This window comes from Artemia sp. Qi Xiang Cuo, chromosome 3 (genome assembly GCF_049724085.1).
Source record: "Artemia sp. Qi Xiang Cuo chromosome 3, ASM4972408v1, whole genome shotgun sequence".
Taxonomy (NCBI): Eukaryota; Metazoa; Arthropoda; class Branchiopoda; order Anostraca; family Artemiidae; genus Artemia; species Artemia sp. Qi Xiang Cuo.
In genome coordinates, this window is record NC_142796.1 from 42,266,244 (window position 1) to 42,283,030 (window position 16,787).

The 16,787-nt window shown below is 33.9% G+C and overlaps 1 protein-coding gene across 1 annotated transcript in view; it reads right to left on the reverse strand.

The window, feature by feature from the left end:
• Positions 1 to 242: 242 nt before the first annotated feature.
• Positions 243 to 16,787, reverse strand: part of LOC148954114 (nipped-B-like protein) — a 131,164-nt gene continuing 114,619 nt past the window's right edge. Inside the window, exons 25-27 of the mRNA XM_089085924.1 lie at positions 15,456 to 15,630; positions 10,862 to 11,092; positions 243 to 809 (exon numbers count right to left, since the gene is read on the reverse strand). Of these exons, the coding sequence (XP_088942050.1) occupies positions 519 to 809; positions 10,862 to 11,092; positions 15,456 to 15,630 (697 nt within the window). The 3' untranslated portion in view covers positions 243 to 518. The remainder of the gene's footprint in view (positions 810 to 10,861; positions 11,093 to 15,455; positions 15,631 to 16,787) is intronic.

Consider the following 16,787-nt stretch of genomic DNA (forward strand, 5'->3'; position numbering starts at 1 on the left):
TCTTTCACGAAGATATTGAGAAAAATGCCTCCAAATGAGCAAAGGTCTAAAAATCATTTTTTGGATTTTACAACTTTATGCTAAAGAAGCTACTAATCCTAGTAAAGACCCCCCGCTCTTTTGACTCCCAAGAGTATCCCACCAAGCAGATTCTGAGCTATATTTTCGACAACTCCTTAAATTAGGTATTCTGAGCCACTAAACAACAATGGGACAATAACCACATAGTTCAAATTTGAAATTTATTTACGAATTCCATATAAATGACTTGTATACGGCCGTATTGACCAATTAAAATCTGCAGTACCAAACAAGGAAACAACATTGGTAAAAAAAAGAAAGAAAAAACTATATACAAGTTATACACAACACTACAAAGCCCGTATAAAATAATGCTTTGCATTTAAAAATATAGAATCAATTTCAATAAACTAAAAAAGAACGAAAAACAAAAGAAAATGTATAGTCTTTCCGTGGACTATTCTGTTTTTCTAACAGAGAATAGCCATTAAAGCAATTCAACCCATAAAATCTGGGTCACTGTCACGATCACTTCCTTCACTATCACTCACATATTTCTTCTTCTTTTTCTTCTTCTTATGTTTTCGTTCACTTCGTTCTGAATATTCACTTTTTTCTTTTTTATCATTTCTATCATGTCTTTTTGATTTATGATGTCTGTCTCTTTCTCGGCTTCGATCCGACTCACGTCTTGTCTCTTTCTCACTTTCAATACGAGTTGATTTTGAGCCGAGTGATATTGTGATCTTCGGTATTTTTGTTATGCATGAGCTGTCGTTTAAAGATACCTGCAATCAAAGTTCAGTTATATATAGGTTAGCCCAGGGCTGCCAATTAATCTCGTTTTGTCTCGTGATTTTTAGCCTTTTATTTGTTATTATTCTCATAATCGTGAACAACGGGAAAATTCAAATTCAAATTAAAAAAAAAAAAAAAATCAAACAGGCGCTTGATTCAGAATAAGATTACATAGCCAGGATTTTTGCTCAGCGGGGGATATATATATATATATATATATATATATATATATATATATATATATATATATATATATATATATATATATATATATATATATATATATATATATATATATATATATATATATATATATATATATATATATATATATATATATATATATATATATATATATATATATATATATATATATATATATATATATATATATATATATATATATATATATATATATATATATATATATATAATATATATATATATCAAATGAAACTCAGAGAGGAGAGAAAGTAATAAAATGAAAAATAAAATCCAAAAGGGTGAAAAAACGAGAATTTTTTAAACCAGTGGCGAATCATGAAGATGACAAAATATAAGCAGATGTTTTGACAAGGACCTCCACCAAATCGTCCTCAGTGCTAAACAAAAAAGAAAGAAAAAAAAAATCTAAACTTTCGAAGTTTACTTTACAAAGACAGAACAGACACTGAATAAAAAACAGGCAGGAATCAATGAAAATTAATTTACAAAGATGATTGAGCAAGGATCTTTTTCCTTGCAATCGTTTGAGCTGGTCTACAATTTCGGTTTTCATTAGATATGCAAATAGGTTCTTTTAAGTTATACCGGGTAAAAATATTGATTGGGTCCTTCAAGATTAAACTATTGTAAATTGGGCCTAATGAAATATCTCCAGTATGTCTATTTATTGCTAAATTTTGAACCAAAATATAGCATAATTCAAAAATATAATAATAAGTAAATAGTAAAAATAATAAAGCATGCCTTACTACAAATCAAAACTCTTTCACTGACAGACTTTTTTCCGTTATATCAAAGAACACTTTTCCCAGTCACTTTTAACTTTTAAAACTGGCACTAGAACTTCCAATTTCCAATTGCAGGACCACATTCCTATATATCTACAACTATCCCTTCTTAACAAAGCCGTCAGAAAAAAAAAAACGAACACATAGAGACAACATCGTTCTTTACTCACTGCCCCCTACTGAAGACACTTGATTGTGATATAAACAACGTCCATATGTACCTTAAGCACAACAAATTCTACAATATCAACATCCCCTTATTTTCTCAAGAAAAAGGAGAAACAAACGCTAAAAGGTCCATCAGTCGAACTAGTCAAGACATGTCGTTTACAAAAGGTTCAATAACAAACAGGACATCCATTAGTTGGGAAAAGCATTGTCAGGGAAAAAGCATGTTTTTCCTGATAAGAAGTATCAAACAGTTCATGGTAACGAACTGTAAGTAAGGAATGACCCTGCTCGATAGTAACCGAAACTCTAAAAAAAGAAATTTTGATACCAATAGATGCATCAAAAGAATCAAATTTTTATGCTGATTTCAAATATATAAGTTTCATCAAGTTCAGTCTTACCTATCAGAAGTTACTAACCTGAGAAAAATTGCCTTATCTTCGAAAAAAGGGCGAAAGACACCCTAAAAGTCATAGAATCCTAATGAAAATCACAACACCAGAGACAGCGTATTAGAAAGCCCTGCAGTAGAGGTTTCAATCTTGGATGGTTCAATCCAAGAAAGATCATGGATGTGTGTTTTTTTTTTGTTTTTTTTTCAGGGGTGATCGTAACGACCCAGTGGTCCTAGAATATCGCGGGGGGGCTCAGTCAAACGGAAATTAAAAGTTCTAGTGCCCTTTTTAGGTGAACCAAAACAATGGAGGGCAACTAGGCCCCTCCCACTCTCATTTTTTCCCCAAGGTCACCCGATAAAAATTTTGAGATAGCCATTTTGTTCAGCATGGTCGAAAATTATAATAACTATGTCTTTGAGGATGACTGAATCCCCCCAAGTCCCCGGGGGAAGGGCTGTAAGTTATGAACTTTGCCCAATGTTTATATATAGTATTGGTTATTGGGAAGTATACAGACGTTTTCAGGGGAGAATTTTTCTTGTAGTGGGGGGGGGGGGTGGATCAGGAGTTACGTTGGAGGATCTATCCATGGAAGAAGGGACATTGCTATGAAGGGGGCGCCGGATTTCCCAGCATTATTTAAAAAAAACGGTCAGAAATTAAATAAGAAAAAACAAGTTTTCAACTGAAAACTTTTCAAACATCAAAATTTAAAACGAACAGAAACTATTATGTATATGATCGGGTTCATCTCCTAGTCAATACCTCGCTCTTTACGCTAATTTTTTTTTTTTAGTAGCTTCATAAGAGCTATTTGTTCTAATTAACTGTCTTTGTGATTAAGGGGTTATTTTTAAAGAATTGGAAAAAAAATTGAAATTTAGCGTAAGAAAGAGGTATTGACTAAGGGGCGAACCCCCCTAATATACGTAATAAAAATATACGAATATAGAAGTTCGTTGCGTAAGTTAATTCGTAAGTTACGTATATTTATTGTTAATAAAAACGTTCATAAATAAAATTAAACAACTTTTGAGAAAGCCATTTAACCAAAAAAAAGTAAAATTAATATGCAAATTTTGTTTTAATTATTCATGTACGGTGAGGCAAAATCAAAACATGCATTAATTTAAAAACGTTCAGAAATTAAATTTAAAAAAACAAGTTGTTTTTTTTTACTGAAAGTAAGGAGCAACGTTAAAACTTAAAACGAACAGAATTTATTCCGTATATGAAACGGGCTGTCCACTCCTCCACGCCTCGTTCTTTAGGCTAAAGTTTGACTCTTTCTCACAACTCTATTTTTTAAAACAATAAAAAAAACTAAACCACATATGGAGGTGTTTTGATTGCCAATTATAGTCCCTATTTTTCCTTGTTTTTCATTCAAAGTCTTTCAATCAAAGTCATTTGTTTTCATTCAAATCAAAGTTTCAATCAAAGTTTTTCATTCAAAGTCATTCAAGGTCTAGGGGGGGGGGCTGCCCCCCCCCCTAGACCTTCAAATTTATATTAGATATGGCTGAAAAAGAAGATGGTTGGAAAAGCAGTTGATAAAAGGTCCTCCATCACACTATCCGTATTCCGTATATGAAACGGGCTGTCCACTCCTCCACGCCTCGTTCTTTAGGCTAAAGTTTGACTCTTTCTCACAACTCTATTTTTTAAAACAATAAAAAAAAACTAAACCACATATGGAGGTGTTTTGATTGCCGATTATAGTCCCTATTTTTCCTTGTTTTTTAAAGACATATATGTTTGTGCAAGTTTTCACCAAACAAATTAAAAAAATAGTATCCATTTTCACTGTCCTTTTTACTTCACGTTTGTACTTTTGTCCTTTGTACCTCAAGAAATAAATCTAGAGAAAACAACGGGTCTAGGGGGAGTAAGAGGGAAAAGAAAATGAAACAATCACCCGAATATTTCGCCTGCATAAAACTAGGCGTCTTCAGCGTTAAGAGGGGAAAAAAACTTTAAATCCCGAAGGAATAAATATAAAACGAACAGATCAATATATATGCACTTGCTACTTTAGGTTGGAATTCCTATGATTTCAGCTGGATTTCAAGCAGCATCAGGGTCTTTTATTAATTAGTGATGGTCCTTTAGACCCGTCTCGTTGAGTGGGGGTATAATGTACAAGGACGAAGATTGAAGTCTGTTAGGCTAAAGGTGATAAAGGCACTTACACATGAATTTATTTTGAGGGGGAGCATAAAAAAAAAGAATTAGATTAAAAATGTAATAAATTACATTACAAATTACAAATGTAATAAATTACTGAATTTCTGGACAATCCTTATTAAAATTATAAAACTTTTTTTTATTCTTTGGCTCTAGGTTTTGAAAACACAATTCCTATTATCTCAGCTGGATTTTAGGCCATATCAGGAATATCAAGATTGGGGAGGATCCTTCCGACCCATTAAGACTTCCCTTCAAAACTTTACACAAATAAAATTTGCTTTATACCAAGGACATCTCTTCTGTCCTCTGGAGTCATTTTAGGCATATTAGTTCCTCAAAATCGCGATTTTCAACATTTTCCTTTTGGTTCTTCAAAAATAATGAATTTTTAGGGCAGCATTACATTTTCAGAATTGTTGCCATTTTTACCAGGGAAAATAAATAAGAAAAACTAATTCATCAAATGTTACAGCTTCAAAGAAAAGCTAAAATTTCTTAAACAGTTTGGTCCCAAATGATTTTATCTCCTTTTTTGCTGGTATTTAACCATGTTCCCTTTTTTCAATTTAACTTCCGCCAGAAGCTAACTCCTTTAACTGTATTTGCGGATCTTTTTCATTAAAAACTGAAGTCCCAATTTTTTCTTATATTGTAAGGCATAATTGGCTGTGCAAGTTTTTACGTAATTAATTCAAAAGATCAGATCCAATATAACTTTCCTTTATATTTTGAACTAACTCCACGCGTTACTTTTATAACATTTTAAAAAAGGAAAAAGCAATAAAATGTCAAAGTATGAAGTTTGCAAATGGCTCAACAACAAACAGAGCATCCATTAGTAGGAAAAAACATTGCCATAGAGATGATACGTTTCCCTGACAAGAAGTTTCTGCGTCATACAATACGAAACGACAAATTGATTGGAACTATAATTCAAAGTCTAATACCTGTGAATTAACCGAACTTGCTTTAAAGATATATATATATATATATATATATATATATATATATATATATATATATATATATATATATATATATATATATATATATATACATAAATATATATATATAAATATATAAAAATATTTCTGACATAAGCTTCAGAATCAGCATGATCGGCCTGCGAAAATACGCCACAACAATAACAAAAAAAAAATAGAATTAAAGCACACTTAATAACACGGAAGTATGGAACCAATCATAATGAAAAAGGCCCGCTTATCACACGAATTTGGCAATTATTTTGGCAACCATTTAACCTTGTTAAAAGCACAATATATAAGAATTTGTTGCCACATAATAAAACTAAAATTACGGCAATACTTACCATTATAATTTAACCTTACTCAAACACAATATTTACTATCAAAGTTACCACAGGTTGAAATTAGAATTACCACAATATTTGCCATTATAGTTTTCAGCTCAAACCAGCAGCCTCAAACTGTAATAGCTCGAAACTTCCCTTTATATTTAAAAGAATTTTAATTTGATACGGTCTAGATGATCAAAATCCCAGAGACTATTTGCAGTGGAGGAGGGGGAAGCTTATGAAGGCTGGTTTTAGCAAAGAATTGATAATCTCAGACGTTAGCCAGGCATTTGGAGAGGAGGAGGAGTCTCATATTTTGTAAGGGTGCCATTTCAAGAACAGAACAAAAAACAAACGATTTATATGAAACCTTGTCAAGAGAATTATCAAATTCAAAATATTTTGATGGATTAAGGCTCAAATATCCTCGTGCCCTCCCCCCCCCCCCTCTATATTTCCTTCAAAACGATCTTTCAGATAAACATAAAATTAATGAAGCTGTGAATACAGGTTGTTTCAGGTACCATTTTATTTTATGTAATCATAGGCAGCGGTAAGAAAAGAACGATGTTGGCACAATGTATTTTTGGTTTGTTTTAGACCAGGGCACTTTGTATCAAGGAGTTGTCATAGAAACTTCGCCCTTTTTAATAGCCGCAAGTTACTGGAAGGTAACTAACACCCCTTCCACGCCCACCATTTCCCCAGACACAACCAATCAAAATTTTGAGACAGCCATTTTGTTTAACGTAATTGAAAGATCAGGAAATTTTGTCTTTGAGGAGGACACTTCCCCCAAATCCCTCAGGGCAAGGGTTGTAAGTTGTGCCCTGGGGGCATATATGGTTTTCACAAAAAGCGTTGCCGTAGACACTTCAAAAAGTGCTCATTCGATTGTAAATTGACAGGGCTAGTGCTCTTTTTAATATTTGAAAGTGATTTAAGGGCAACTAACCCCCCTCTCACGCTCACCGTTTCTCTAAACACGTCCAATCAAAATTTTGAGATATCTATTTTGTTGAATATAGTTGAAAGTTCTGGAAATTAGGTATTTGAGGATGATAGCCCCCTCAGAACCCTCAGGGCAAGGGTTGTAAGTTATGCTCTGGGGATATATAAGGTTTTTATAGAAAGCGTCGTCGTAGAAACTTCAAAAAGGGCTCATTTGATTGAAAATTATAAAGGCTAGTGCCCTTTCTAATAGTCAAAAGTGATTGGAGAGAAACTGACCCCCCTCTCACACCCACCGTTTCTCCAAACACATCCAATTAAAATTGAGATAGCCATTTGGTTGAAAGTAGTTGAAAGTTCTGGAAATTATGTTTTTGAGGATGATAAACCCCCCACACCCCTTAAGGCAAGAGTTATAAGTTATGCCCTTGGGGCATATAAGGTTTTATAGAAATGGTTGTCGTAGAAACTTCAAAAGGGGCTCATTCGAATAGAAATTGAAAGGGTTTATTTTTCGCCCCGAAACGTTCAAATCATTTCTTTTTTCTTTTTTTTAGTTCTTAGACCCCGCTAGGACTCGAAAGGTCAATTTCTAGTGTCCTTTTTGATAGCAAAGTGATAGAGGGCAACTAAACCCCCTGTCACGCCCACCATTTCCCCAAACACATTCAATCAAAAATTTGAGATACACATTTTGTTCAACGTAGTTGAAAGGTCCAGAAATTATGTCTTTGAAGATGACAAACCCCCTACAATCCCCAGGGCAAAGGTTGTAAGTTATGCCCTGGGGGCATATAAAGTTTTTTATAGAAGGCGTTGTCGTAGAAACTTCAAGAAGGGTCCATTCACTTGGGAATTGAGAGGGCTAGTGACCTTATTAATAGTCAAAAGTGATCGGAGGGCGAATGTCTCCTCCCATGCCCATCATTTCCTCAAACACTTCCGATCAACCAGCCATATTGTTGAACGTAGTTGAAGGGTCCGGAAACTATGTCTTTAAGTATGACAACCTCCCCCCCCCCCCTACAGCCGTCAGGGCAAGGGTTGTAAGTTATGCCCTGGGGGCATAAAAGGTTTTTTATAGAAAGCGTTGTCGTAAAAACTTCAAAAGGGCTCGTTCAATTGGAAATTGAGAGGGTTTTTGCCTTTTTTAATAGTCGAAAGTAATCGGAGGGAGAATCCCCCCCCCATAGCCCTCAGGACAAGGGCTGTAAGCTTCGTCCTGGCCTGTAAGGTTTTTATTGAAATTTTTGTCGTTTAAGCTTGAAAAATGGCTCATTTGATTGGACAGTTAAAGGAATAATGCCTTTTTTATTAGTCGAAAGTGATCAGAGGGCAAATGCCCCCCCCACGCACATCATTTCCCCAAACACTTCCAATCAAAATTTTGAGATAGCCATTTTGTTCAACGTATTTGAAAGGTATGGAAATTATGCCTTTGAGGATAACAAACCCCCCAGCCCTCAGGGCAAGGGTTGTAAGTTATGCCCTGGGGGCATATAAGGTTTTTATAGAAAGTGTGGTCATACAAACTTCGGAGGGGGGTCATTGGATGGGTAAACAGACGCTCTAGTGCTCTTTTCAAGAGTCAAAATGATCGTAGGGCAGCTACCCCCTCCCCCCACACACACAAGTCGTATTGTCCCGAAATACATCTAACAGAAATTTTGAGATAGCCATTTTATTCAAAATAGTCTAAACATAATACATCAAGGCTTTAGGGGTTGAAACAAACCCCAGAGATTTCGGGGCAAGGGTTGTAAGTTATGCACAATGAGTATTTAAGGTTTTTGTGGAAGGGATGGCTGTTTAACTTTAAAAGAGGCTCAGTCTTTTTCTCTGAAAAAGACTATGTCAACATAAAACGAACAGAAATTAATTAAAAAAAACTTTTTCCACAAAATAAAGCCAGAATATAATATGTACTTTACTGAAAAAAAATTATTTTAAGTGATTTAATTTTTATAACTTTAAGAAAACAAAATTGATGAATATTTTAAGTAATGAATATCACCACGTGTGTATCAAGCTGAAAATGGCCATTTTTTTCAGTAAATTCATATGAATTTTTTCATTCGTATTCTATTCTTTCTTTTTAAGAACATGGGGGTTTTGAACCCTACTCAAATTAATATCTGTTCGTTTTGAGTTTGAGTCTGTTTTATTTTATTTCAATTTCTGTTTGTTTTTGGTTTTGTTCATTTATTGATACTGATTTGTGGTAGTCGTATGCTTGGTAGATTGCTTGATTCTATTTTTGTTCATTTTTGGTTTAATGGAGTTCTTTAGTTTTTTCTGAAAAATTTATTTTGTGGAAAAAGTTTTCTTAATTAATCCTAATTTAACAACAGATGGAGATCGGGATCAGAGGCTAACGACACTTTAGATTTTAAAATTGCATTTCGTCAAAAGTATTAATTTTCACAAACTAATGAAATACAAAAGAAACATTTTTTTCTCTCTGCTGCAACTGACACTCCCAAACAGGCTAAATTAATCCACAAATGAAAGAATCCCATTATTCTATGTTGACCAAACAAAATCTATTTATTCTATACAAGTGAAAGGAAAAAATAAATCCACAGGAGAACTTCCTAAATAAAGAAAAAGCCGTAATCAGCAAATACAAAAGCAATCCCCAAGATGAAGGGCAATATTCCTAAAAACATTTCAAAGTAGTGACCCTTCTGTCAATTACACTCCTGTCTCACTGCGGGAAATGATCAAGATTAATTGAACAGAAACTCAATGACTTTGTTTGAACTTATGATTTGACATTTCACGTCTCCGACAAAACCTTAAGTGATCAAAAATTGTCATTTAACAATTATAACCAAAAACGAGCAGAAACTACTATGAGTGATTAAATAAAACTCATGACGGACATACACGGACATAATAATGTGAGGTTCCTACCCCACTCAAGAATCCTCAGATGGGAGAGAAGCATGTAGAACCCCCCAAACCCCACTCTTAGAGCCACGTTATTATAACTGGATATAAGAAATATTTCATTCGCTGTTTTCTATAGAAGAAACAGTAAAAAAATTTACATTTTCCATGACAACTTTTTCTAATACGGCTGGAAATTATTGTAACACTCTTTAGAATTTAAAGGCGGAGTTCAAATCAGGCAATAATCCTAAAAAAAAAAGTTATTTGATAAATTGAATACGAAGTGCCAAGAAATTCGAGAAAATTTAATATTTTGGAGGGGGACGGGCGTCGAGCCTCCAAAGTCTTTGATTCTAATTGTCGATTTTCGTCAAGGAGTATTTACTTGATGGGTTTAAAAAAATATAATAAAATAAAAAAAACACATATCAAAAATTTGTTTATGTTAACTTTGGTTACTTTTTTTCATGAGTCGAATAAAAATTTCAGGTCAAGGGGTTCAAAACCGGTAGAACTCCCCCCCCCCCCATACCTCCAATAGATATGGCTTTGTATTCATATACTAAAATTTCAACATCAAAACTAAGGTTTCTAAACAATTTCTTATTCTGATCACTATTATACCCCAAAATGTACCCCCCCCTGATGTCATGAATATTGGAAGGAGCGTAAATAGACTTATTTCAAGAGGGGGGGGGAGAGACAAAGAGCAAACAGAGCCAAAATACAAGTACAGTTTAAGAAATCCGGAAGGGAAATAGTAAATATCGAAATATTTCACTGCAGATGGGGGTAGGGGATGGGAGGCCTCCTTCTTGTGTGTAATCCTCATTATTAGGGCATGCTAGAGAAAAATCTATTAATTTGTAGTTTTTACTAAATCTTTAATTTTTTCTTGATTCTTATCCCCTTCATATGCATCGGTAATCCACTGAAAACAAAGACTACAGCCAAAAAAAAAGAACACAAAACATGATTTTCCAAAGAAAACATTTTTAACCAAAAACAGTGTAAAAAAAAACAATAACAGAACAACTCTTACACACAATCAAAACGTTAGCGAATATATAACCCCCAGTTACTAAATATACTTTAAAAGTTCGACTTACTTTAGCTTTCATTGGCGTTTCTCCTGCTTTCACTGGCGTGGCAGCTGTGCTTTGATCAGCCTGCTCGGCAGGTTCTGCTTTCAATGGTGTGGCTGGATCCGTTTTCATAGGTGTAATTGGTGTCACAGGAGGAGGGGCCCCGCGTTCCTTTTTCACTGGAGTTTGAGCAAAAGACGGATCTTCATCATCATCAATGTCATCAGGGTCTATTCGAAGCATAAGTTGCTTGAACTTCAAAGAAATTAGTTTTTCAAAATTTACAGTATAATTATATTATTAAAACAGTTAGACTTATTCTTTGTTTGCAAATACTCCTCTCCCAATCAAAAAAAAAAAAAATTTTTAAACAAGAAAAACGGGTTTTAATTTTCTATAAAGCAGTGAAATACAAAACAATTAATTATACACAGATACTCCGAATGTTTCGGCCCCACGTCCGGGAGCCTTTCTCAACGGAAAAAAAAAATATAAAATAAAACAAAAAAAAAATTTCTTTTAAAAAAAACAACTTACATCAGAATAAAACATACTAAACACATAAAGAGAAAGAAAAAAACAAAAAAAAAATATAAATAAATAAGAAACAAAACTCACATTAAATAAACACTTCCATGCACTGAATGTCAATAATGATTCAACTCTCCCAATCAGTTTTTAAAAATTCAGGCCCCACGCCCTGTAATGTAATATCTATATATTTATACATTTAATGTAAATATAATGTAATAATATATCTCTGACTCTAAAATTGAAATTAGTTATAAAAATGCAGGCAAAAATAACATTTCCACCTGCCCCTCCCCAAAAAAGAAACATTCATTCAACTCTATATTATCTTAAAAATAAAATAAAAAATACCCCCCCCCCTCCCCGATAAAAATCATTTTTTTGTTTTGTTGAAGTTAAAATTACCATGGGATTAGAGACTTCCAACAACGTAAAACTTTTCCTCGAATTTATTTCATTATTGGAAATCCTTCCTGATCCCCCGATCCCCTTTTTAAGAGCTCTTAAAAGAGTTCATGATACAATAAGTTTTCTCATCTTGTAAGTTTATTGAAACAAAAGTTGCCAAGGAATACAAAATGAAGGATAAGTGTCACTACGGTAACATGTTTCTGCCTTTGAAGATTACAAGGGAACACCACGCTTCAAAAAACATCTTATTTCAAGCAAGGGGAATATGGTACAACAGAGGGTGCTTAGTCACTGATAAATTCATTTGGCAAGATAGAGAAAGTGCGCTCACTATCCTACACTTCTATGCTCAAAAGCGCGCTTTCTCTCCATTGGTAAGGCCGCCTATTTAAGAAAACTTAGAGGGGAGGGCAAGATTTTTTTTTATTAAAAAAAACGGGAATTTTTTAATATCTAGGGGCGGGGCCATTTTCTATTTATTAATTTTTTTAATCTAGCGGGCCAATTGTCTCTGACCAAAAAGAGATATTACTATCTTATACTTCCATGTTAAAAATTAATCTTTATTCATTGGTTTATTTGTGTGTCGTATTTTCGCAAGCCTATCACATAGCTCCATTTTACTGGAGATCAAAATAGCCCCGCCTATTCATAACGCTTCAGTATAAATATATTGAGCGACAAATTTACACAGACAAGGAAACACAATTACTAAAAAGTGCCCTTTGATAACCATTGGTTCTTTTTTGTGATCGAGTTTTTTTTTTGCTTCTGTATATGAAGTGTAAGAAAAATCAATGAAGAATACAGACAAATTATAAGTTTTGGCTTTTATCGAAAGGTATGACTGTAATGCGGGTTGGGCATTAGTCTTTGAGATAAGAAAAATAATTTAAAATACAAAAGGAAGACAGTGTTGCCATGTCAGTAAATCAAACTTCCAATCAAAAAATTAAATTCGAAGAAAGTAACTAGTATTTAAGGAATAGATTTATAAACAAAAGGAGTTACAAAAAATAAACCTAACATCCTGGAGGTTCTAGAAGTTAACGCTTGCTCCAAGTCCATGACCACACAAAAATAAATGAATTAAGTTTTACATAGATATAAAACGAAACATAAATAAACATAATAAGACTCGTAAAAAAAAGAAAAACAAAGATAAAAAAGGAAAAAAATAAAAATAAATCATTTGTTTACAGCCCAACGGCTTCAATTCACTTGGTTTATTTTTCGACAGACACCATAACGCTAATAATAAATTATAGATTTTTAAACACCACCATTACTGCTACTAACAACTTACCGCAACACTAAGCAGCCTGAGGCCAAAACATCTGCGCATGCTCCTCCTCCCCTCCCCAGAAATGTTTGCCCGGCTCGTAAAAAATAACAAAAATACATATAAACAAAAAAAAATTATTTACACTGAAAACAAGGAGTAAAGCATCGCAGAAAATTTGATTTTATTCCAAAGCCTTTTTTTTCTTCTTAAGAAAAAAGTGGTACTGGTACGTTATATGGTCACTTTTATATATTTTACAAGGAAACCAGTCACGAAATACCTGCCAGACGTGTTAATTGCAAGATACCGCTATAGAGAAATGCAAAGCAAAGCGTGGTTTTCATTGCGTTTACGATATTTAAACTTGTTTTTTGGGGTTTCGGGGGGGGGAGGTACCTAGGTTACGTATATAATATATGCTATGCTTTAATTTATTTTTCGACAGACATCATAACGCTAATAATAAACTGTACCCTCTAGATTTTTGTTTCCCACTCCCCCTTTATATCTTGAAATTATCGTTTTTGGTATTTTCATTAAAAAAATTGAAAAAGACATCAAAATTGTCCTCCAACCTGCAGTTTTTTAAAATGCACTTGTCCTCCCCCCTAAACCTTTTCTATATCTTCAAACCTCAAAATGAATAATAGAAGAATAACCATGACATAGTTGTCACATCCCAAACATTTTTTAAGCAATAAATCTGCCCTGAAGAAAAAAAAAACTCAATCAGTTATTTATGCTCTAAAAGTTTCAGTTCATTCAGTTTACCCTTCTGACAGAAAACCTGACGCAATACTGAATTGTAGATAACCAAATATTGACATTTCACTTTACTGACAGCTTTCCCTTAGAACAGTGCAACTGAATATTTCCCCGTTCAAGGAAAAGATTCATTAAATTGCATTGATTTGAAAATCAATGGCTCTCATCTAAGAATATTGGACTTAGAGAGCCCTATCAAGGGCTATTACATACAGCTAATTTGTACTTGCTGTAAATATTTGAATTGAAGAGAGAATGACAATTAGAAGGGAGTAGTTAAGATGGTCAAGAACATACATGCACACAGGTCTGTCCCTGCGACTTTCCTGTGTTTCCCCCCTACTAGACATTTTTCTAGGGGGGGGGGGAGGAGGTGACCTTATAAGAGCCCATGTTACTATAACCGGATTTATTTAGGTTTATTGTTGTATACTTCGGATCAAATGAAAGAGAACTCCTAAACCCTCTATTCACCTATGGTCAAGAATCTTCTTTTAGATTCAAGTAATTAGGGGGAAAAATTGAAAAAAAAATTGTTACCACAACAGAAAAAAGACGAAGGAGGGCTTGTATATGACCTATAATCCTGCATAGTCACAAGCTATTATCCTGTAATTCATGTATGTATCAGTGTTTACATACAAAAAAAGGGGGGAAAACGAGAAAAAAAAATAAGAAAAAGACAAAATCAAACAAAAATAATTTTCAGCTAGCAAAAAAAAAAGCAGATATTTCGACAAAGAAGTCCACAAAGTCGTCTCCAATACTTAAAAAAAAGGTACGTAAAATATACTATAAAAGAAAAATATATATATTATATATATATATATATATATATATATATATATATATATATATATATATATATATATATATATATATATATATATATATATATATATATATATATATATATATATATATGATCGGTTTTGTCTTTTCTTTAATGTTTGTTTCGTTCTTCTTTTTCAGTCGAAAGAGCTTGAGGAAGATCGAAGGTCTGCGATGGTCCGACTTCGTCAGCCATGAGAAGCTGTTGCAGTTCACTAAACAGTCTTGGTTTCCCACCGAAGCGGCCGAGCGCAGCTTACGATGGTTTGGACACCTGCTTCGAATGCTGCCACATCTACCCACAGAGGAGATCTACCACTTCAACCCTGCCAAAGCTGACTGGAAGCGGCGCAACAACCGACCAAAGAAGCGATGGTCTTACAACCTGTCTGAGTTCCTGGCGATGGCAAATTTCAGACTGCACGAAAAACACGCTTGCCATAGACTGAAATGGATGGAAGCGGCAGACGTTACTCTCTACACCGAGCACTGTCCAACACGAAATATAAGTCAATTAAGTTCGTTTTTTCGTGCGTCATATATAGCTAGTGTGGTCTCAGAAAGTATCTATTTGTATCAGATTTTGTTTTTTTCTAGTTGTTTTGAACAGCAATACTCGCTCCAGTTATATGACACTTAAACAAAACTTTCCTTTATTCAGACACCGGCTTCGTTCTATGCTGTCCACCTGTTATACATATAAAAAAAAAGAAGAAAAAAGTTATCTATCACATAGACCTCGTATGGAAACCAAGCACGGAAAAGGGAAGAATAAAAATTAGATAAGTCACCTACCTCAAGGTACTCTTCAATGAGGGCCCTCTTTTCAATGGGATCCAATTCGGATCCCGGTCGCTCTCTGGTAAGGGCTTGAAGTGTAATTTTAGGATTGAATAGAGACACAGATTTTCGTGTCACGGCCCTTTCATAAACTTTTCCAGGCTCTGACGGTAGATACTGATTCAATTTCCTAAACAATGGGAACTTAGATTAAGACAAATCCACATATAGAGAAAACAGATGAAAAGGAGAATTAGGAGAAAGAAAATAGTGCAAGTGGACACCACGAGGCAAACACGTACAAAGGAATTTATTTCCAGGGGAAGGGGGATTTGGAAAGGCTCAAATTCAAAAAGAGAGCTAGACATAGGCGAATCAAGCAAGACTAAGGGAAAACTAAGGAGAGGAGAACACAAAAAATCGTTGAATTTGCCCCTCCTCCTTGTAATCACCTGCATTGAGGCACGTTTCCTAACATTTTTGGAGGGGCAGGGTCTCTGATCCTTAAAGAACATTGGGTTTCAGACAAATATTTAAATTTGTAATTATTTTAATATATTCTCCTCCTTTTTATGGGGAAGGAACATCTTAGTACTAACCTTGGCAGGGTTCATATCGGGGTATACACCCTGTGTACAGGGCGTATACATTTTTTTGGTATTTTTTTAAATGTCCTTTTCGCTATTTTCATTTAAAAAATAAAAAACAAAATTGCCCCCCCCCCCCTAGACTTCATGCTTTTTTAAGTGTTTTATATGAATAAATCAAAAACGCCCCTTTCCTAGATTCTGAAAGTTATTTCAGAAACGTCTAGATTACTCATAAGAAATTTGATGTTCCATCTACTGAGTTTTATCAGTATTTTATAAAATATAAAATTTAAATGATACAAACTCATTATCGTGAAGGTCATCATCTCGTGCAACAATCCCAACATACAACATATTTGCCAATTAATTTCTGCCAATTAATTATGCCAATTAATTTCTTTTCTTAATTTTAGAAATGAATTTCATGTTGAAAACAAAGAAAAAAATACTCAACAGTTTGAGCCCAATCCTGAGGGAACTTTTTTAAAAGGGGAGTATATTCCGTTGAATAAGTTTTTATTAGTAATTTACAAGCTTTATGATACTATCTTAATAATTAAAGCTCATTATTGAGAAGACAACACTCTTTGCTATCCATAGAAATTCCCTTCCGGGATGACGGTCTCAACATACAAAATATCTCATATTACTACTTGTGCGAATTATTTTTTTTTTTTTTTTTTTTTAGTTAGAACCTCGTTTCTTCTTGGTAAATATTAAAAATGCCAGAGTTAGAGTCAAGCCCCTAAGGGAAAAT